Source organism: Bacillus rossius (assembly GCF_032445375.1).
Source record: "Bacillus rossius redtenbacheri isolate Brsri chromosome 9 unlocalized genomic scaffold, Brsri_v3 Brsri_v3_scf9_2, whole genome shotgun sequence".
NCBI lineage: Eukaryota > Metazoa > Arthropoda > Insecta > Phasmatodea > Bacillidae > Bacillus > Bacillus rossius.
In genome coordinates, this window is record NW_026962013.1 from 4022154 (window position 1) to 4045609 (window position 23456).

Consider the following 23456-nt stretch of genomic DNA (forward strand, 5'->3'; position numbering starts at 1 on the left):
ACTGTGGGTGCGAGCCAGCGAGCTGTCAGGAGTACCGCAGCACGCACACGGCTGCACACGGCTGCACATGGCTACGTACCATTACTAGAGACCGGAAAAAATCGCGGGTTCATTTCGTGTTATGCTAAAATTCAAATAATTATACCTTAGCGCTGCTTCTGCCATTGGTCCACTGTTAATCAGTAGTAATGAGGGCCAATTAGAGACCCTCACTCACAGAAGTGTCGAATCACAGACACTCAGTCGAGACGACTCACAAGTCAGCAGCCAGTGAACAGGTGGCATTTGCCCGAGTGTGTAGAGGATATTGGAGTCTATCCTGGAGCTCACTGAACCCGCGAATTTTTCCGGTCTCTAACCATTACATGTGGTGGCTACATACTACTGCTACACATGGTGGCTATACACGGCTACACATGCAATGGCTACACACGGTGGCTTCACACCGCTACACGTGGCCTGAATACACACGGTGGCTACACACCGCTACGCATGGTAGCTACACACGGCTACGCATGGTGGCTAAACACGGCTACACAGGGCCTGGCTACTCCGCTACGCATGGCTACATACGACTTCACGTGCGTATGTACACACCCGGCCGGTTCGCCCAAACAACACTCAATCCCTCGAAGCGTGATTTGCCTCTGGATCTTTAAGAGCAGACCATTGGTATCTTTTGAGCCGTACAATTTGTACTTGTGTACAGTGTTTGCTTGATGTGTACATTTAAACTTGCCGTGCTGGATGCGACTCCAGCGCCATCCTAGCAGTGTCACTGGCCACTGGAGCGCATCAGCAGCCAGTAGCTCGCCCCGCTCTGTGCCCTCGACATGGTTGTTTAAGTGGTTCTGCGTGTTTTTACCGACCCCAACCCTAAGTCGCAGGGCCGGATTTACTGCCTGTGGGCCCCTAGGCTGAGTCTGTGGTGCGGGCTCTATCTAAGAGGAAGGGGGGGGGGGTAAATATTGAGTATCCCCTTCCAGTGCCTCTTGCCTGGGTCTGGGTGGGTAGTTTATTTTAATTGACCTACAAAACTCATAGTTCTGATTAATTTTCTATTTTGAAAAAATTAGTTTATTTTTAAACTAGACAATTTAACCAAACAGTATTTAGAGGTTAAGGAATTAAGTGACACCAAAATCAATTAAAATAATCGAAAATTTCTAAATGCTGACACAACTCATATATCAGCTTTCCACAGAAGAGTTTAGTTCGGCGCAATTAATCCACACAAAACAACTGGACACTATGTCGACGCGTATTTTCAGAATAAGTATAAGAAGATCCACATCGCAGTATAATTTTTTTTTTCGTGTCGTGTGGTGCGGGCCCCCATTTGTGGTGCGCGCCCATAGGCTACAGCCTAGATAGCCTGCGCGTAAATACGGCCCTGCTAAGTCGACTATCGTATTATTCTATTTGCAGAAAAAAAAATTGAATAAAATACTAAACCTCAGCTATGGTCCTAATTTTCGACAAGGAATTTTATTTAAAATACTGTTCATCTTGTTGAAACTGAATAAACAGTTAATATCTATAAAGTTTTTCTTTGTCTTTGTGGACTTTGTTTCGCGCCGTCCGCCACAGATGGCAGCACCGCGGTCACACGCACCAAATGTCCGGGCACCCGGAGATGAGCTGAACGGCTTAAGGCCCGTCTACAACAGTCCGAACCTGTGCGTGGTCCGTGTCCTTATCCGAATGTGAGTGACGTCACATTGTCTCGCCGAAAACTGCCCTGTCCACAACTGCGATGTCCGATGTCCGAATGTAGTGATTTCTAAAGTTGCTACCTAGAGCGCGGTAAATGTGCCAAACAAAATGTTTTTGTTTATTGTTTTGATGCTTTGTAGTTTGAGATTGAACTTTTGAAAGTTGTGGGAGTTCAATTTTATATATTTATTCAGTAAGGCAAAGTGGCAAATGTAAATGCTAAAAAATGAACTCATATCACAGCAATCGAACAGCACTAATTTAAATGTAGTCTTGCTCTTCTTGAATTACAACACCTTCAATTTCCTTCAATAACAAAAACAAACACCACGTTTTCAAACGGGAACCGGAAATTCAAATACCGTGAGTGTTCTGTTCTATTTCTGTGTCCGAAGTAGGTACACAGGTTGGGACAAAAAGTTCAAAATTGACGAATGTCTTCGGACCAGGTAGGTTCGGACCTTCGACCGTTTGACGCATGACGTCAGAGGGTCACGTGGACCAATCAGCTACGAGTGTCCTTCGGACACAGTTCAGGACATTGCTATTGTAGACGGGCCTTTAGTGTCGGCTCTCTGGCGAGCGACGCAGGAACTGCGGTGTTTGTCTTCTCTGTTGGAGCGTGGGAGCCGCGGGGATGGCGGTGGCGGTGTTTGCAGAGGCCAATCACACGCCGCCATGCGCAGGCACGCATCCCTCTATCCCTCTTCCAGGGCCCTCGTGTGTTCCACACCCGGCGCGGCACACACTCGTCCTATTCTTAATAGGCATTCATTTAAACTTTCATCTTCTCGATATAAACCCCCGAGGGGTATGCAACAAGCAATTTATTTTCCAAATTTGATTCTGCATAACATTATTACCAATCCCCGCGCAGCAAAAACTCCATACCCCGCCCCCCCCCCCCCTCCACCGGACCCAGCTTCGCCCGAGACGCAAACCCAGAGCCCTCCCTAGCACACTCAGTTTCCAGGGCGTTTTTTTTTTTTTTTTAAGGTACACTTCCTTGTGAGAGTGAATTATTACGATGCGCGCACACCACGAAAATAAAATTTTTACACGATGAGAAAAATGCTACTTATAAATAAAAATTAGATATATATGTGTGCTTTTAAAATCATTTACTTTTGTGATTGATAATGAATACTGGTCCATATCTTTAAAAAAATTATTATTGTGAATGTTAGTGATGGAAATAGTGAGGTTATGTTTTCGTAGGTACTTATTTGTATTATAAGTTATAACTTAATAAACAATTAAAACTAATAAATTAGAATAAAAATTAAGCTTATTAATTGATTTTTATTATTGATTAAAATTAAAATTTATATTTGACCAATTTCAATAACGTTAGGCCTATGCTCATTTAAATATTAAAATTGAATAATGAGTGTTTAAGTATTTAATTAATTTTTGTCACAATAAATTTCAAATAGTTCGGTGTCTCGAATAAAAAAAATTATAACATCTAACGCGCGAACATTAAGTACACACACAATATATTTTTTTTTCGCAGTTGTTGAATACCTTTAACGTTAACACGGGCAGGATAACCATTAATTTCAAGCGGGAATTCTCAGGTTTATCAGCCAACACAAACTTCTGATCCCCGTTCCATAAACAGAAAAAACCCATCGCGTCCGTCCGTTGTCTGTTCACTCATCATACTCTGTCCGTCATCACTCAAAGCGATTTACAACACTCCACACGTCCTCGTAATAAAGACCCCCCCCCCCCCTTTTTTTTTTTCTTCTCAATTTTATATACCACCAACTGGCGAGAACACTTTCATTCTGGAGAAAATTCTCTTGAATAACTATATTAGTTTGACGATATTATGTCAGCCATGCACTAATGTCTCAAACATTTGCTTTCTGCGTGGCATTTATTTTAACATTCATCAAGTGTATGTACCCTACGTAATATTTTGAAATTCCGTGACTTGAGCGTTTTTTTTTTTTAATTTCAAAATAAATTTTCAAATATGTTCAAATGTCAAAAATTAGTTAATAATCAAACTTTAAAACCTTCCAATAAAATATAATTTTACAAAAAATTTTTTGCAGAAATTTGCAAAATTTTTGAGATTATACTTATTTATTAAAAAGGGGAAGTGGGGTTGTTTAAAAAACTTACATTCCCCGTCAGACACAGTATAACAAGTAATTTATTTTCCTTCTTTTTTCGTATGTTTGGATTTCCACGAATAAGTTTATCGCATACACTATGATATATATGTCATTAAAATTGGACGAATAATAATCATCTTTAAAAATGCAATGCATTTAGCATTCGTTGATTCTTCGACGTATTTTTTTGACGTGAAAACGTCTAATAAATCGATGAACGCCGGCTGCACGCACGAAAAAGTGTCCCGTTGCGCACATTGTTCCGTTACGCTGTGTCCCGTTACGCTGTCGGCGAGTCCAGTAATAATAGGTTATGTTACAATTGACTAAAAAATTATGGTGATTCATATAGCTAATTGATGATAGATATTTGATTACTGTTTATTTATATGAAAACTTGCCCATAATTATATTTAAACTTTAGGTATAGCTAAACTATAGTTTTTAAAATTAATTAAAAGTCATCTACACGTGAACTGTTTCGTCAACTGTTTATAAAGTGAAGTGAAAAGTTAAAGTGGTTTTCATTGCTTATTACAACAACAATTTCGGCAATAAAGGTTAATTATTCTTGCATTTTAAAAATCTGATTACTAGTATAATTTCAAGTATTTATTATTTTATTATTTTTTTAAAAAAAGGGAAAGCTGTGCGGGCGGGTAAAGTGGTATTTTAAAAACACGGTGTGTTGGGTGTGTGTGTGTGTGTGTGTGTGTAACATGCATTGGGAACTCCGTTAATGTAAAAGCTGCGCGGGTGTTAGTTAGTTTGGAACTTGTTGTCTCCGGGGGGTCGGCCAAGTAGAGCGGTAGAGCGGGGGTCCTCAAACCGCGAATGTTCTGACTGCACCCCCCTGCCCCCTCCTCACCATGGTCGATGCTGCGGCTGCTCTCGTAAAAGCGGGGCGCATATTTATTTTATTGTTCCCGCGTGCGGCATTTGTTATCTGCGGTGGGCGGGGCAGAGCTCTGGGGGGAAGTGGATAGGGGGGGTGGTTCCCCCTGAACCTACTTCCCCCTCCCCCTCAAAACCCTTTTTGACGCGAAGCCTTCATTTCACAGACGAGAGAGCCACACCCGAAGTCCCCCGAAGTTCATGCCCGCTTTTTTGACGTGACAACGTCTAATAAATCGATGAACGCCGGCTGCACGCATGAAAAAGTGTCCCGTTACGCACATTGTTCCGTTACGCTGTGTCCCATTACGCTCATTGTACGCTTGCGCCGCATCTATCTCTCTTCCACTCGACTGTTTATAAAGTGAAGTGAAAAGTTAATGTGGTTTTTATTGCTTATTACTAGAGACCCGGAAAATTCGCGGGTTCATTTCGTGCTATGCTAAAATTCAAATAATAATACCTTAGTGCTGCTTCTGTCATTGGTCCACTGTTAATCTGGAGGACTGAGGGCCAATTAGAGACCCTCACTCGTAGAAGTGTCGAATCACAGGCCACCCAGTCGAGACGACTCACAAGTCAGCAGCCAATGAACAGGTGGCATTTGCCCGAGTGTGTAGAGGATATTGGAGTCTATCCTGGAGGTCATTGAACCCGCGAATTATCCGGGTCTCTACTTATTACAACAACAATTTCGGCAATAAAGGTTCATTATTCTTGCATTTTAAAAATCTGATTACTAGTATAATTTCCATCATTTATTCTTTTATTTATAAAAATAAAAATGATTCAATTTTATTCATAAAGTATGCAATCAATTCATCAAAGTTTTGTTATGACGTCACGTTAAACTATCGTCCGTAAACCGACTTTACAGACGACCATTTTTTTTCCGTATCTTTAATGCAGCTATCCTAACCAAATCAACCGTCCACAATGTTTTAAAGTATTTATAATGTAGCTAACCTAACCTAATTGACCATCAGTATCCTTTTATCAACACCGCCATATTTATTTACAATGAACAAAAAAAAAAAGCCCGAAGATGCAAAATCGGACGTTTGGCTCTCTCGTCTGTGAAAAGAAGGCTTCCCCTTTTTGTCTTGTGGCGGCTGTTTGTTGCTCTGTGCTCAGACATGAGCAATGCCTGCCCACGTGGACGGCCGCCAGACACCGAGCACTCCGGGAATGCGGCATCCACGCGTGACACGGAGACATAGCGACACAGAGACACGTAACTTGGGGCGCTGAACTGATTCAGGTGAACACGTTCAACTGCTGCGAGCGTCCGGAGATGTTTCGTTCCAGGCCATTCCCCATTCAAACCTTTTAACACGTTGGCAAAGTAGTTCAGAACGACATCCCTCCTACGCAAAACCTCTGATTGGCTGTTGAGTGTACAAACACCCTTTGCGGAAAAAAAAGAAAAAAGAAAAAAAAAATGCAAGATGAAGAATGTTCCTGGTACAAGTTCGCGTAATTTTTTTCCCACTGCAACAAAACAAAAAAGAGGGTTGTCTGTAAAGTCAGTTTACGGACGATAATTGTACGCGATAACGTCATAAGAAAACATTGATGAAAAATTGCATACTTTTAATTTTCAAATATTATTTACAGTTTTTGCAAATTTAATTGTAAATGATTTTTTTAAATATAATCACGAACAGTTAGTTATAGAAATAAACTGAAATCAAATCAATTTCAATAAAGTTTTAACTTGAAATGAAGAAATTGGACAAATAAATCAATTTTTTTAAAATTGCTGCTTTTAAAAAGCCCGCCTTAACCTGTTTGGTATTATAGAAGATTTTCTCGCACGGTGGTTGGCCGGTTCTTGCACGCTCGGCTCAGGCGGAAAGTGACAATGAGTCATGCTTTTTCGTGCGTGCAGCTGGCGTTCATCGTTTTAGAAGACGTTATCACGTCAAAAAAAAAGATTAATAAGTAAATATTTTAGTGTTTAAAATTTGACGGTGACTGTATTCTCTGACAGAGGTACACTTCCACAACACATTCACTCGACGACAGTAGACAATCAGTTACGGAGTTGGATACACTTCATACCAACTGCCGTCGTAAACATGTTTACTTCAAACCTGTTCGCCTGAATTAGTTCGGCGTTTCGTGTAACCGCGCTCTGAAACGCTTGTTTTCGATACTTAAAATACGTTGTTTATTTAGATACAAACTGTTTTAGCTTAAATTAATTGGTCCTTGCTGCTCAATGTTCGGCCTCCCTGAAGGCTTCAGGACGATAGAGTTGTATCCCCTTGGAAAGGGTACCTTTCATTCTTTTGGTGGCGGTAGTGTAGCTGGGTAGAAACTGGAAAGGTACCCTTTTCCGATTTCTTAAAATGTTCTGTGGACACTCCCTACCAGCGCTGCCTAGTACGAAACTGAGGAACTAGGTGCTTGTATCGATTAATTACTTGTCTGGCAGCCATTTTGGGATATGTTTCCAGAGGGGATAACTTTCAGGATTTTAAAGCAGTAAATAATATGCATTTTAAGAATTCGGAAAGGGTACCTTTCCAGTTTATTTTCTGCTGTGTATTTGTACAGAAAATAAACTGGAAAAGTACCCTTTCCGAGGGGATACCTTCCCAGTGCATATTTGCATTAAAACCGAAACATTTTAAGAAAGCGGAAAAGGGTACTTTTTCTAGTTTCTACCCGGCTACACTACCGCCACCAAAAGTATGAAAGGTATCCTTTTCAAGGGGATACAATTCAGCCCCCCCAGGCTTCCAGCCCGCTCATTATATCAGTGTGCCCTGTAGTCGAGGGAAATGCTGAGCGTGATGGCGCGACGTAAGGTGCTTACCTTCAAGCTCTGGCTAATTATGGCTGTAGCGGGCTCGGGCCCGCGGGGATTGGCGGCCGCGCGGACCAATCAGCGCCCGACCTCGTTCGCGGCTGGTTATGAGCGCATATTTAGCCGTGCAAGACTCGGAAGTCGTATCGGTGGGGGGGGGGGCAGTAGACAGGACGAACTGTATCCTTAAAAGTTGGATCATTCCATGTTTCACCAACATCGGGAAAAATAGATTACAAGTTTTGATCTCTTTAGTTTATTACATGTCCAGTTGTTATTAATTTGTGTTAATCTAAGTTGCTGTTACAGTACTATAAATCACTTCTATTCTAATTATAAATAGTTTTAAATTAATTTTAATTAATTTTAGTGAAAGTAGGCTTATACTACATTTAATACGTCATATGTAATATTTGAACTGTTAGTAAAATTATTTACCGAGTCAATGTACTTAAGTGCAATTGTTGAAAAAAAAAATTGTTCACCACTTAAAGCTTATGCCTTAATTTAACGCAAGTTAAAAATAAATGTCTTGCAAAGAACATAAAAACATATCACATATTCTCGTAACAATAACAGTGAGGCGTGATACGGAGTTTAATGTTTACACAATTATCGAGGACAGGTTGAGGTTGCTTTCACCGTTTATATAAACAAAAATACGAGCAAAGTAAAATAAATAGAATTGATGTGCCGTATTTGCACCAAGCTTGTGAACAAAGATGCCAACTATCACGCGCTAAACCTTCCTCGGATTGTATTTGGCTGTAATTTTTTCGTTGTTAAGTTGCAAAGAAATGGTATGATCGCAAGGGTTTTGTTTACAAATTTAAGCGAACGATCATTACTATGGGAGTGGCGCCTCTCCCTTTACTTACTCTATGGGTCGTAGGAAGAAGCAGCGTGTTCACGAAACACAGCATATTTTCCCTGACAACTCCAACTGTCGATGACGTTCTTCTGATGAAAACACACCGTGGCTTGTTGAGCAGGAGCACGTATTTCGGACGGTGTTTGTCTCGCACCGGTGCTTCGTCATACCTCACGCCTCTTGTCAGCTGGTGGTGTGAAGCGAATGAAACGTTGTTTATGTAATTAAACTTCACCAAGTTTTAAATAACGTGAACATTTAGTGGTATTATTTTCGTTTAACACAGATGAGTGTAAGGGAGCCGAATACATCAAAACTGAAGTTTAACTTTAACAATAATTGAGGTTATTAAACGGTTACGTCATCATCGTCTTCATCATCAGCTTTTTTACAATCTGTGGCCGGATCAGCAAAGCAGAATGCCACCATCTACCTCTGTTTCTTTATTCTTTCGCAGAGAATGGAAAAAGATAGGCTGCCTGGGAAAATTAAGATGAGGGAAGGTCAGATAGTTAGAGTACATGAGATAAGAGAATAAACTGTTACATTAACTGTTTTTTTTAATCTAAAGTTTCATGCTTGCTGTAGCAATGCACACGTTTGGCAACATTGTCGACAGAACATTTTTTTTTACTGCTTCTTTATTTTAGATAATATTTTAATGAAAATATATATATCGGAAATTTTAAGTTCTTGAAACAAGAAAATAAAATATTAAAAATGAATATATAATTAAATTAAATAAAACATAATAGTAATCTGTTATTGACAAACTAGTTTATTCAACGCACACATTAAGGCCCCTGCCTACCCGGGCACACATACGGTGAGCAAAGCTTCAGGAAAAATAACGCGATTTGAAAACTACTCAAGATATCCGTGTGCAGTCTGCTTACGAAAAGCATTGAAGAGTTAGCTGAGGGCCGAAAAGAACTTTTGATTTCGAATTAAGTTTTTGAACTATATTTTTAGAAAAGTTAAAATTGCTAAAACGCGTGTTTTCAGAGTAATTTTTAGGCGTAAAACAACCAGTACAGATTTTTGAAAGCACTTAAGGAACTTGCACTACACCTTTATCTTCATTTCTCCGTCATATAATGTTACGGTCACCACTCAAACTTCACAGTTGTCACATGTACGACGAGAAGACTGCGCGCCAGTCCAGAGGAGACACCGCGCTAGAAGCACCAGCGAGCGTCGCGCTTATCATCCCGCCTCACTGACACACATATACCCCTGACGAGGTGGGCCCCTTGACTATGTTGTGGTTGCTAGCCCTTTGACGTCGTTGATTTGAAACCGTGGCTCAGAAGTCGAGTTATAACCCGAACGCATACCTCACGTTGGTTCTTTGTCATCTACAGTGTCACGTGACCTTGTGTTCGTGATTGGCCGACCCTAGTCGCGGTGACAAGCAGAGAAGGAGTGGCCGCCAGGGTGTCAACAAGGAAAAAAATATTTCGTACCAACTTAGGCAAGAAAAAAGTACTAGATTTAAAAAAAAGCACTAAATTATAATTTGTTATTATGGCATTGCAATGCTTGAACTTAAATATCACACCACACACACATAAATTCCATAGTTTTTAAAAATAATTACGCTTAGTAATAAAACATATTGGAGTTACTGTAATGTTATTATATTAAAGGAAAAAAAGTACTAGATGTGAGCGTAAATGTACTAGACCACTAACAGTACTAGATCTAGTAGGAAAGTACTAACTGTGTACACCCTGTGGCCGCCTGCTCGGGCTCGCCAGCATCGACGGCGACTATCGATATGTCCGCGTCTCCTCTGGAACTTATCGATTACCTCCTGCGCCGGGAGCTCAATCCATCACGGGTTAGTTCGTGCGTGAGGTTTCCTTTAAAACTTCGGCGAAGGACAAAACAAAATTCAAAATTTTCACAATGCTTACCAGGAAAAAAAAAATATTTTGCTAGTAGTAGATGATTCTGCAATGTTTAAAAATCACCGTAAACTGGTTAAAAAAAACTGATTTTTTTTATCAATTACGAATAATTTAAAATCTTTATGTATAGCCTGTGTTACGATAATGTTTTACTCGCTTCAGAGAATTATATGTTGTTAAATGAATACCGTATAACAATTGCGCGTGAATCGTGGTGTAGTATGAAGCGGTTTGTTCTAACTGTGATCATAGAGCTAATACTCGGCCAACATGCGCCGGTACACATCTGTACTGAAGAAAGGTTCACGCAAATTCAGCTTCAGATATCCATGTAGAGATTTAGAACAAATTTTAACGGGATCTAAAATATCCGCTAATAGAGTAATGGATATTATGTGAGTCATCATTGTGTTCACCTCTTGCAGTAAGGTTTAGGGGTATCAAAAAGTGTTTCATATCATATTTAGAAGGTTTATAATAACTTTGAACTGATTTTATATTGTGCCTATTAAGGTCGTTACGAATTTTTTTTTTTTTTTTTTTTGTCATTCTAACCCTATTTTTTCCTTCCCTTAGCTAAAGGTTGATGTTTTCAAAAATCTTCCAAAAAAGTAACTCCAAACGGATGAAGTTATGTGTAATATTAGGAGTGCTGTAGTTATTTTTCCATTTTTTAAAATTACATACCTTTTCCCATTAAAATTTTCTCGGTCCGATTTTGTCCATAGACAAGTTCGTTAATTTCGATTTAGTTATCAGTATGGAATAATTTGTGCAAACTTACGACAGTTGTTGTGTGGATAAAAGTTATATATTAATATTTAAACTTTTTATTCCAAGATGGTATAGGGACCATGAAACAAAAAGCTATTCAGATATATTCAGGAAGTGCAATAGTCAGTCTTTTTTTTTCTTCGAAATCTACCTTAAACGTGCTGTAGGAAAAAGTAGTTTATTTTATGACGGTATGTGGTGTCGATTCATCGTTTTGATAACTTTATTTTAATAACAAAGGTCATTAACATGTAGGATACTGAAATAAAATATTCAACTTACATTACTTTTAATGCAGAAATTAAAAAAAAATGAAACTTTAAAAGCGAATCCTTTGAATCGGCATACTATTGGAAACTTTAGTCATTGGAGCAATGTATTTCGCCGTCCTAAAGGATGTGCTTCAGCTCATGTGTGTGACATCTACGATTGGGAGAAGTGCGTGAATCAGGTAGTAACAATTAACAAGAATAAGAATGTCGTCGCTAAGAAATCAACCAATGAGACAGCAAACATGCGTAGAGCACACCTATGACTTTTAATTCTATCCTGAGGCCAGACGAACCAGCGAAACTTCCGGGTCTCAATTGCGAAGTAGCATGGGGATTTGTTAACTGTGGATTCCCCCCCCCCCCCCCCACAAATCGTAAATACAAATGTTACCACTTCCGTTGCAATGCGATTTCCAGTTTCAGTCCGGCATTCAGCAACGCAGTCTGAGCCTTCTGCTGAACGGTCGCATTCCGTCTCGTATTTCTTCAGTGTTTCGAGGAAATGTGTTCGTTTCATCCCAATCCGCCCACAACTGGCGCAGTTCGCGTCACGCAAACAAGAACTCTTGGCGCAATCTTTTTTCGGCGACACAGAGTTTATCCGCCAGCTGCACACGGTTGTACACAGAAAACATTTTTTTTTCTGTACTCCTATAAAAGATTCCCTTTGAAAACCAGTTGCCAAGAAATAGTTTTTAAAAAACGAGAAAGATATTGTAACATGGCTGTGTTTGTTTTTGCACACATTAATTTAGTTTTTTTTTTCGAAATAACATTAGTATTTCTTATGGTAATTTTCGCATAATTTTATATTCTAATTGATGTTTCTTTCCGTGTAATTTTTTGAACCGTGGAAAATCAATCGAATATTCAATAATTTGACTTTATTTTATTATGCTTATTAGCACGCACAGTAAATACTGGAAAAGCTGTTCAGGGAACGGTTTACAAATACTTCAACTAATAGAGGCATTGGGACAACCACACATCATAATGCCCATGAATGTTAGTGTCAACACAATTTCTCTCATGCACATGTACAATTACATGAATATTTACGTTGCATTCACAAAAAATAAATAAATGTTTACAGTGCAGTTGTTCACTGAACTCTGGACTCTAGATCTCAAGTTCCACAAAATTCTGCCCAGGCGACCCTCAAAGCGGCGGTCGCAGAGAACTCGTACTTCAACTACCGATTTTAATTACCGTCTTTTGAAGGGCCAAACACTGTGGGAATTCCGTGTCACAAACACTGCCTCGTTACAAATTTGAGAGAGCTCTTTTTTATTTTCGTTGGTAAGAACCCCGGCGTCTGGATTCAAATCTCTCGGCCGCCGCATGGGGCTTTATTCCCCGCGGAATGGCGAGTGACCTCCATTTCTTTCATCTCATGGTAATTCCGTCGGCATAAAGCATTTTGCTGCTCTTCAGAAGAATTTCGAACGAGAAAAGTACGATTGGTTTATTGGATTTTCTTCTGGTTTCCGGGAAAGTGCCTATTTATGCTGCGCGCTACATACCAGATTGGTTTTTGCTGATTTCCTTTTATACCATGTACGAACTCTTCTCGCCAAACTTGTTGGAAAGTGTGAGGTAAACAACTAAATTATATATATTTGTAAAAAAAATTTAACACACTTTGTGTGACTGTTTTGAATCATAATATCTACATGTTGGTTTAAAAGGGCACAACGTAATGATTGTTTTCTTAGTCGTGCGTTCATGTATGTGTGTAGTATTCGGCTCATATAAATATGAGCAGACCAAGCATACACACAATACCTTGTGCTACTCACTCACTCACTCACCTCTAAATAAACTCTAAACCACTAGCATGTGAGCTAAAAACTTGAAACTTTGTTAGCTTATATGTATTATCTTTTAACCAACGGGAATATTCCTAAAAGGTTAAGATTTGAAATTTTCAACCCCGAAAGAAATCAAAATCATGGCCGCATTGAAATGCCTCTGTGCATACCTATCTTCAGAGGTCTGTTGTGGCTAAATGGTGAGACACAATAAAACCGGATTGCTCCTTCGTGTAGGATTTCGTAATATCCTCAAGATCGTATGACATGTTTCCGCATTGCTATCGGCTGGAAACTTAAGATTTGATGCGCAGTTTCACATTTTCTTCACAGTTTTGTCATCGTACATACGGGACAGGAGGAGTCTACCAAATGCATACTGTAATGGAAGTTATTGGACTTGCCAACGAGGAACGGAATTATTAATTAGTGAGCATTCGGGGGACTAATGCCCCAAGTGTAAATTTCGGGGTGAATCCCCTTATGGGCGGCAGTTGTAACTGTCCAACATTTTTATTGTAAATAAGCGTCTGAATTATGTTTCATCGAACGAAGTTCTACAGTCACAATGAATTAGCAAATTTACTTCATTGAAACAATTAGGGGTAACACCTTATTTTCCACACACATTTGTGGAATGTTACTTTCCCCAAATATTTCAATCTAGTCGCTTAGTGTTCTATCTTAAATACTTTCTCTATAACATTCAATTTAAATGTTAAGAAGTACTTAAGACCATTATTAGTATGGATTTTTTCTATATTTTATCATACTCATATATATGTATATATATACACACACACGTGGATTTTGGTATATACGAAGTTGATAAACTCCGGTTGACCGAGCGTCATGAAAGTTAGCACGTCGAAGGCTTTTTTCCCCCAGGGAGAAGGTTCGTATGATATACATTTCGCTATAACTAGGGACCAGGAAAATTCGCGGGTTCAATGACCTGCAGGATGAACTCCATAGTTCTACGTACACTCGGTCAAATGCCACCCACTCAGTGGTTGCTGTCTTGTGACACGTCCCAACGTAGCAGCCTGTGATTCGATGAAGCTTTGGTTGGGTGTTTCTCATTGGCTCAGAGTCATCCAGGTGAGTTGTGAGCCAATGGCAGAGGCAGCACTGAGGTATAAAAAATTTTATTTTAGCCTATCGCGAAATTAATTCGCGAATTTTCCCGGTCTCTAGCTATAACTCGTCACAAGATGGCGCTGCCACGTATAAACTTGTGTACGGTGCAACCGATCGCCATGGGAGAACTGACGTTGGAATCAAGAAGACAATTACCGTGTGCGTCTCATCCCTTCGGCCTGTGTTCAGCCAGGGCGACGCCGGGTGCTGTGTAATGTTGTTGTTTTTTGACGTGACAACGTCTAATAAATCGACGAACGCCGGCTGCACGCACGAAAAAGGATGACTCATTGTTCCGTTACGATCATTGTACGCTTGCGCCGCATCTATCTCTCTTACACTCGATTGAAACCACCATCGATTTGACTTTTTCGAGGCACATGAAACTTGAAACACTCCCATTCGTTTACTACTTTTCCTATCATCGTCCTGTCCTTAACAGAATAACACAGATTGGAAGAAGTTAAATAGCAAACATGTATAAAAGTTATAGTTAAAATAATCTGTTCGTTAAAGTAATTAACGTATTTGAATTAATGAGTGCAAATAAAAGTAAATTTATCTATTAAATTGTAGATTTCAGTTCAGTTATTCTTTATATCCATACAAAATAGTGACAATTCAATAAAAATGATTCCATTTTATTCATTAAAGTATGCAATCATTTCATCAATGTTTTTTTATGACGTCACGTTAAACTATCGTCCGTAAACCAACTTTACAGACAACCAATATTTTTTTTAAAACGGATTTGAAGTCTGACTGCTAAGTAGGTAGAATGGAAGTAAAGCAGTTGTTGGTGTCGGCGTCCCTAGACACGATTTTAAGCACGTACTTATAGCCCGGAGACTGGCTTACGCAGATGGGTCACGCAAGATACGTTAAGTGCAGATACGCTTACGTATTGTGATTTGCGAGTTCAAGCGACTCGTGTTACGTTTTGGTTACGTCGGCAATGTGAAGACGTTTCCGCTGCGCATGTTCCCACGCAGTGTTGCCGACCTGCAAGCTGCGAGTTGTCGGATAGCGGGGCTTGCGGGGGGGGGGGGGGCTGATGAATGGGGCTGACCTCAACTCGGCCGCGCTATCGGCGGAGGCCCCGTGTTGCTTGGTGGCGTGTGGTGGGGGGGGGGGGGGGGGGGGAGGTCCTTCCTGGGCGGAGGAGGCAGATAACCCTCTGGGCGAGGGAAGCCATCTTTTCACAGACGAGAGAGCCAAACTCCCGATCGTGCATCTTCGGTTTTTTTTTTTTCATTGTAAATAAATATGGCGGTGTTGATAAAAGGAAAGACCATAAACAAGGCAGCGGTATATATTTGTAATTGTTTTTAGAGGATAATACCTAATTGAAGAAACGTTGTGTCCGTGAATGTTTATTTTGGACAACTCATGACAACTAATGGTCAATTAGGTTAGTTTAGCTAAATTATAAATACTTTAAAACATTGTGGACGGTTGATTTGGTTAGGATAGCTACATTAGAGATATTGTGAAATCATGTAAACGGTTTCCTAGCCCTGGATAGCTACATATTAAAAAAAAGTTATTTGCTAAGCAACCATAAAAAGATTTTACAGTATTTTTAATGTAGCTATACTTACCTAATATAACCAACCATCCAAAATTATATTAAAGTATTTATAACGATGGAAAAAGAATAACCCGCAGCTTTCAGTTTATTACAAAACCGATCATATGCTTCTTTTGACTCAAAAAAAAAGATACCGTTTTATCTTCATTTACCGAATAATTCTTTAAATTACTTCTTGTTAATTTTAAGAATGACATCTTATAAGTTAAACCCGCGCATTTGGAGAATAAATGCCCGGAATTTTTTTTTCCCCCAAATAAATACACCTGTTGTGGTACGGAGGAAAAGAAAGCGAGCATGAACTTCGGGGAACTTCGGGTGTGGCTCTCTCGTCTGTGAACTGAAGGCTTCCCTCTGGGCGAGGCGGGAGTCGTCGCAGGCAGGGTTTCCACAAGGAAAAAAATATTTCGTACCAACTTAGGCGGGAAAAAAGTACTAGATTTGAAAAAAAAAAAAGTACTAAATTATAATTTGTTATGGTTTTAATAATTTAGGAAGTTATAATGACATTTCAATGCTCGAACTTAAATATTACACCACACACACATATACATTCCATAGTTTTTAAAAATAATTACGCTTAGTAATAAAACATATTGGAGTTACTGTAATATTATTATATTAAAGAAAAAAGTATTATATCTGAGGGTAAATGTACTGGACCACTAAAAGCACTAGATCTAGTAGGAAAGTACTAACTGGTCGCAGGCAGACCGCGGTTCTCTGTGAGGCCGCAGCACGCGCATCACCGAGTGAAGCGACACGGCAAGACAACTCCGAACCTTTTCCTCTCCGTCAAACCGTCAATTCGTGACAGTTGTTTGCAAGTCATACTTCAGGTGCGTTATGAAGAAAAGAGACGTGACGAGAGTGAATTTTTTTTACGATGCACGCGCACCACGAAAATAAATTTTCACGGGATGAAAAAAAAAAAAATTGCTACTTATATATAAACATTATATTTGTGCTTTTAAAACTTATACTTAAGTTATTGATACTGAATACTGGTCCATATATTTAAAAAAAACGTTTATTTTTTTTTTGGATGTTAGTGCTGGAAATTGTGTTTATAAAGTTTTTAAAGTTTAGATTGTATAAGTGAGGTTATGTTGCCGTATGCACAACGATGTCAGTTTGCTTGTAAGCTTCCATTGTTGCTGGCAGGAGTGTCTGGAATGTTTAGTAGTCTCCTGGCCGTTTTCATGGGAGTGATTGTGAGTTTGTGTTCCCGTATGTATAATTTATTTGCCTTATAAATTATTGCATTATTATTTAATAAATAGTTAAAATAAATAGTCTGGGATTAATATTCAGTGTATTATATATTTTACTTTTAATTAAAATTTATCTCGATTATTATACAAATTGAATAATTAATATTATACACATGTTTATACTAATGCTAAATATTGTGTTTTAACTATTTTTTTCATTTGATTTTAAATATATACTTGACCAACCGTATTTATATCACTCCATTTATTTTATTTTATTTATATTAATTGTTTACATACACAATTGAAGTTAATTTTTTTTTACGCCACGTAAGTATAACATCTAACGCGCATTCGTAAGTACACGTTCTCATTTGTATTGAAACTAAATGTATTTTTCATCAAATTATTATCATATAAAAGAAATTCTTTTAAGGGGTTATGTCCGATTCGATATATATATATATATGAGAACGTGTACTTACGAATGCGCGTTAGATGTATATATATATATATATTTACATTCCACGTGGTTAAACTTGCTGACTTTTAGAGTGGCTGAAATTTCTCAAAATGAAAAAATATGTCATGTAGGTACATACTTTTTTTCGTAATTAGCTGGTAAAATTTCATTTTTAATGTTTTCCTGCACCGTGGATAAGAAGAATGAAATAGAATAAAAAAACTGGAATTTATTTTAGCTCTACATTTTATTTTACTGTCTACGGTGTGATATAGTTTAGTTTCGATCAGATACAGTTATTTACTTTTACCTACCTAGCATTTTTAAATCCTCAGAATTATTTATGATTTTCCAAGACTAAATAAAATTAAACAAATTTTTCTGAAATAATTAAAACCATTTCACGCAGTAGCCACTAGCATTGCCTTTTAAACCAAAAATGTTCAGTTATTTATACAATTTGGTTCTTCTTATTCACACTGCACAAAAATGTTAAACATTCAAATTTGCCAACTAAATATGCAAAAAGGTATGCAAAGTATATAGTTTTTTTCTTAGTTTTTTTAAAGTTCAGCCATTCAAAAAATTTACAAGTTTATCCGTGTTAAATAAATATATAATAATGACCTGGAATGTGATACACCCTCTTGAAAGTTTTGTACTATCATCCCCTGTGAGTCAGAGAAGTGAGACCTCAGGTTAATAAAATAGCTGACATTTCCACATTTTGATTGTAAAGATAGTATACCAAGTATTATTAACTAACAAGTTTCGTGTTTTGAATTTTCGAAATGTTTCTAGATCAAAACAGACTATTTTGACGTGACAACGTCTAATAAATCGATGAACGCCAGCTGCACGCACGAAAAAGAGTCCCGTTACGCACATTTTTCCGTTACGCGGTGTCCCGTTACGCTGTGTTCCGATACGCTGTCGGCGAGTGCAGTAATAATAGGTTATGTTACAATTGACTAAAATTATGGTATTCATATAATTGATGATAGATGTTTGATTACACTTTATTTATATGAAAACTTGTTCATATTTATATTTAAACTTTATAGCTAAACGCCAGTTTTTTTAAAATTAATTACAAGTCATCTACACGTGAACTGTTTCGTCGACTGTTTATAAAGTGAAGTGAAAAGTTAATGTGATTTTCATTGCTTATTACAACAACAATTTCGGCAATAAAGGTTAATTATTCTTGCATTTTAAAAATCTGATTACTAGTATAATTTCAAGTGTTTATTCTTTTATTATTAAAATAAAAATGATTCAATTTTATTCATAAAAGCATGCAATCTTTTCATCAATGTTTTGTTATGACGTCACGTTAAACTATCGTCCGTAAACCGACTTTACAGACAACCAATTTTTTTTTTTCCCTATGTTTTCCCTAATAGAGAAACCACGAGACTGGGCTTGATTGGATACTTCCGAGACACACTAAAGTATGATGCTGTTTTTTCTGCTTGGATGAGACCAATAAACTGAAACTCCGCAGGAGCCGACACGTGAGATGCATTTTCCAGACGAACTTCTCCTCGGGTTGCAGAACTTTGCGGAGGCGGTTTTATTTGTGACAGGACGTTTTTTTTATCCTTCCCTTATTTTTATGACCAGAATTTCATTTTTAAACAATTTCGCTGAGAGGAATGCCACCAGATGAGATGTAAGTTTTTCGTATCTTTTTTTTCTTTCGAGTATACGCGTGTAAAATTCGATTCAATTAGCTACGTGTAATCATATAACTGTTATAAAATAATACAATGGGACTTAGTTATATTAAAAAAATGAAAGCTGATTAATCTTAATAATTATATTAAGATGTTAGCTCGTATATATTACTACAAAATTAAATTATTTTCAGGGAGCAGTAATCTAATTGTAAGAACCTCAGCAGATAAAAAACTGCTTCCTGATGATGGCGACTGCAATGTCGACCGAAACGTCGGAGCATTATTTCCCCCAAGGACACGGCTGCAACCCAGAAGCCAAGCTACTTTAGTTTATGAATAGTTTTGAGTTCCTCACGGACAGCTCGCTCGGCTAGTCTCTTGCACGGGGACGCACCACAACGCCGAAATACATTAACGCCGGAAAAAATTCATTGCAGGACTGCCACAAAGGTTAGGTTAGGTTAGGTAAGGTAAGGTTAGGTTAGGCTAGCCTAGGTTAGGTTAGGTACACAAATTCATTCAGTTGTTTTTCATTTTGCTCCTGTGGCCTCCCCACCCCACAGCAACATTTTTCGGCGTTACTGTATTTCGGCGTTGTGGTGCACAGCAGTTTTCTAGCTGTCGGCGTTGCGGTCAATTTGGCATTCGGCGGTATTGTACGTTCGGCGTTGTGGTATTTCGGCGTTGTGGTAACGACCCCTCTCGCACCTGCGCGCCGAGCGGGCGCCCAGCAACCCAGTCGAATCCAATAAACAGAACCGGAGTTCTCTCGGAAGACACCGGATCCGGGCTGCAGATCCGGAAATAGCGGTATCCCCGTCGGGGCGAGAATCGCTCTCCCGCCACTTCCGCCGTCTTCCCCCTCCACTTACTTCTCCCTCCGGCTGCGCGGTGTCTCTGGGGAGGGGGTGGGAGTGTTTCATAACTGTTGGTAACAGTGAGCGTGGGCGGGCCGTATCAGCCTCGCCTCGGGGGTTGGGTTTCCTGCAGGGTTGGCAGCCCTGCGCCCGACCCTCGGGGTTACACCCGGCTTTTTTCCCGATGAAACCTGCTTCAAGGAAATCCAGTGTGATGCTTTTGATATTCTATATATAGGCTATATTAATTGCAAAAAAATTATGTTTCATTACAATATAAAAATTAAATAAAACATACAAAGTATGTAGGTACTTACATCACATATGCATTTCGTACCAGTAACACATAAATAATAATTCATTTTAAAAAAAATTCTAAGAGTAGACAACTTAACAGAAGGTTTTCAAATGTGTTAATATTAACAAGTAAATTGAAGTTACACTTGTTCAGGCGAGATATGAAAAAAAAAAAAACTGATGGATTTTTACGATATGCGCGCAACCATGCTAACGAAATCTTCATAGGATTAAAAAAAAAAAGCTACATACAAATAAAAATATATAAAAGTGTTTTTAAATCGAATACATTAGTGATTGATATTGAATACTGACCCGTATCATTAAAAAAAATGGATCTAAGCATACATAGGGACAGACAGACAGCGGGAAGCGACCTTGTTTTATAGTATGTAGTGATGTGTGTGGATGTCTGTGGAAAGGTGGTGTTAAAGCAGCTCAAACTTGCGGAATGAAAAGGGGGAACTATATTCTGTACTGTCGCGCGCGGTGGGATCGTGCCACCCGCGCGGAGTTTGACCCTCCTTGGGGGCGAGAGTGTGAGGACGGATTGTCGACCAGCAAAGCAACGGGGCGGTGACAAGGCGGACGCGCGTGTTGCAGAGATGTGAGGCGGCGGAGGAGGTCAGGAGGCGGCGACAGCGGCGCCATGGAGGCGGGGGAATGCGGCGGCAACTCGTCCTGCCTCGCCGGCGCCGGCTCCACGCAGCTGCCCTACACCGAGTACAGCCTGCGGCCGGAGACGTACGTGATCCCGGTCGTGTTCGCGCTCATCTTCGTCGTCGGCGTGGTGGGCAACGGGACCCTGGTGCTCATCTTCCTGCGGCACGGCAACATGCGCAACGTGCCCAACACGTACATCTTCAGCCTGGCGCTGGGCGACCTGCTGGTCATCGTCACGTGCGTGCCCTTCACGTCCACCGTGTACACCGTGGAGTCGTGGCCCTTCGGCGAGTTCGTCTGCAAGCTCAGCGAGAGCGCCAAGGACGTGAGCATCGGCGTGTCCGTGTTCACGCTGACGGCGCTCAGCGGCGACCGCTACTTCGCCATCGCGGCGCCCATGAGGCGGCACCGCGGGGGCGGCGGGGGCGGCCACCCGGCCACGCGCTTCACCGTCGCCGTGGCGGCGCTGGTGTGGCTGCTGGCGCTGCTGTGCGCCGCCCCCGCCGCCGTCAACTCCTACATCAAGCCCTTCAACGTGAGTCCTCGCCCCGTTGTCTCGCGCGTGAGCGTCAACTGTCAGCTTCTGGGTTGTAGCCATGTCCTTGACGAATAGGGGGAGCTGAATTGTTGCCCCTTGGATGGGCAGCCCTGCAGGATTTTTCCGACAGTGGTTAATTTAGTTTAGGTTAGGTTAGGTTAGGTTAGGTCACTTTACAAACTAACCACTGTCAGAAAAATCCTGAAGGGCTGCCCATCCAAAGGGCAACAATTCAGACAAGCTTTCTAAGAACAACACTGTCAAAAAAATTCTTGTGGGCTGCCCTTCCAAGGGGCAACAATTCAGACAACCTTTCAAAAACCACCACTGTCAGAAAAATCCTGATGGGCTGCCCTTCCAATGGGCAACAATTCAGACAACCTTTCAAAAACACTACTGTTAGAAAAAATCCTGATGGGCTGCCCATCCATGGGGCAAGTTTTCAGGATTATTTAAACTCTTAAAGGAGCGTGTTTTCAGAAATTGGATGGGCTGCCCTTCCAGTCTCTGTACAAATAAATCACTGTCAGAAAAATCCTGAAGGGCTGCCCTTCCAATGGGCAACAATTCAGACGCCCCGGCGTTTACTCACCAACTTTTCTGTTGACATTGAAGTCGCCATCATCAGGGAGCAGTTAGTTACCTACCCCAGAAGCCAAGCTACTTCTTTGTGGTTGATTCTATTTGTTTTTAGAGGGATTTCTCTCTTGACTGCTGCGTATGTTGGTTCGGCAAGAAGTTTGTGGATCTTGGCTTCATAATCTGAAGTATTCATGACCACAGTCGCATTTCCCTCGTCTGCCTTCAGAATCACGACAGCTTTGTCACTGCGAAGGTCTTTCGGTGCTTTTCTTTCTTGCCTGTTGATGTTTTGCGTGGGAGGTAACTGGACGCGGCTACAACCCAGAAGCCAAGCTACTTCAGACAATGGCCGTGAAAGCCTGCGAACATTATTCATGAGGTTGTATTCATTGTTCGTCCCATTAAAAACATTTTCAGCCAAAGTTTTAGATAGCGTTTAAGATTTTTACAATAAATTTTTAATGAATTTTGAATAGTTACTACTACTTCTTGCAGTAATGGTTAGTCGTATCAAAATTTATTTTCAACAAAAGTTTTGGATGATTTACATAATGACGGAGAACTTGGCACCGGAGGTGTGCTACCCCGTCTGAAGTCGCGAGAGTGCTTGTCTCGGGACGCGAGGTGCGAGAGTGTCCCGTGGTCGTCTGCCGCAGGTGACGGAGAACTTCACCCTGGAGGTGTGCTACCCGTTTCCCGACTCGCTGGGGCGGTACTACCCGGCGGGCGTGGTGACGGCCAAGTTCTTCGTGTACTACCTGGTGCCGCTGGGCATCATCGCGCTGTTCTACTCGCTGATGGCGCGCCACCTGATCCTCAGCACGCGCAACATGCCGGGCGAGATGCAGGGCCAGGCGCGCCAGGTGCGCGCGCGCCGCAAGGTGGCCAAGACGGTGCTGGTGTTCGTCATCGTGTTCGCCGTCTGCTTCTTCCCGCAGCACGTGTTCATGCTGTGGTTCTACTACAACCCCGACTCGGACCGCCAGTACGACGACTTCTGGCACGTGTTCCGCATGGTGGGCTTCTGCCTCGGCTTCATCAACTCGTGCGTGAACCCCATCGCGCTGTACTGCGTCAGCGGCGCCTTCCGCAAGCACTTCAACAGGTGCGTCCTTCCCCGCCGCCAAGTCCCTACACTGAAAGAAATTTTTGTATATTTTACAAGGAAAATCCTTGGAAAGCCTGTTGCCAAGGATATTACTTGTAAAACTACAAGGCAGAGCTTTGTACCATT

At 40.5% G+C, this 23456-nt stretch overlaps 1 protein-coding gene and 1 long non-coding RNA gene across 2 annotated transcripts in view; one reads left to right on the plus strand and one right to left on the minus strand.

Moving 5' to 3' along the window:
- LOC134543079 (neuropeptide CCHamide-1 receptor-like) overlaps nucleotides 1-23456 on the plus strand; it is a 145767-nt gene that overhangs the window by 119243 nt on the left and 3068 nt on the right. The window contains exons 3-4 of the mRNA XM_063387842.1: nucleotides 21043-21637; nucleotides 22879-23327. Of these exons, the coding sequence (XP_063243912.1) occupies nucleotides 21089-21637; nucleotides 22879-23327 (998 nt within the window). The 5' untranslated portion in view covers nucleotides 21043-21088. The remainder of the gene's footprint in view (nucleotides 1-21042; nucleotides 21638-22878; nucleotides 23328-23456) is intronic.
- The window catches only part of LOC134543080 (uncharacterized), a 167314-nt gene that overhangs the window by 77980 nt on the left and 65878 nt on the right, over nucleotides 1-23456 (minus strand). The window lies entirely within an intron of this gene.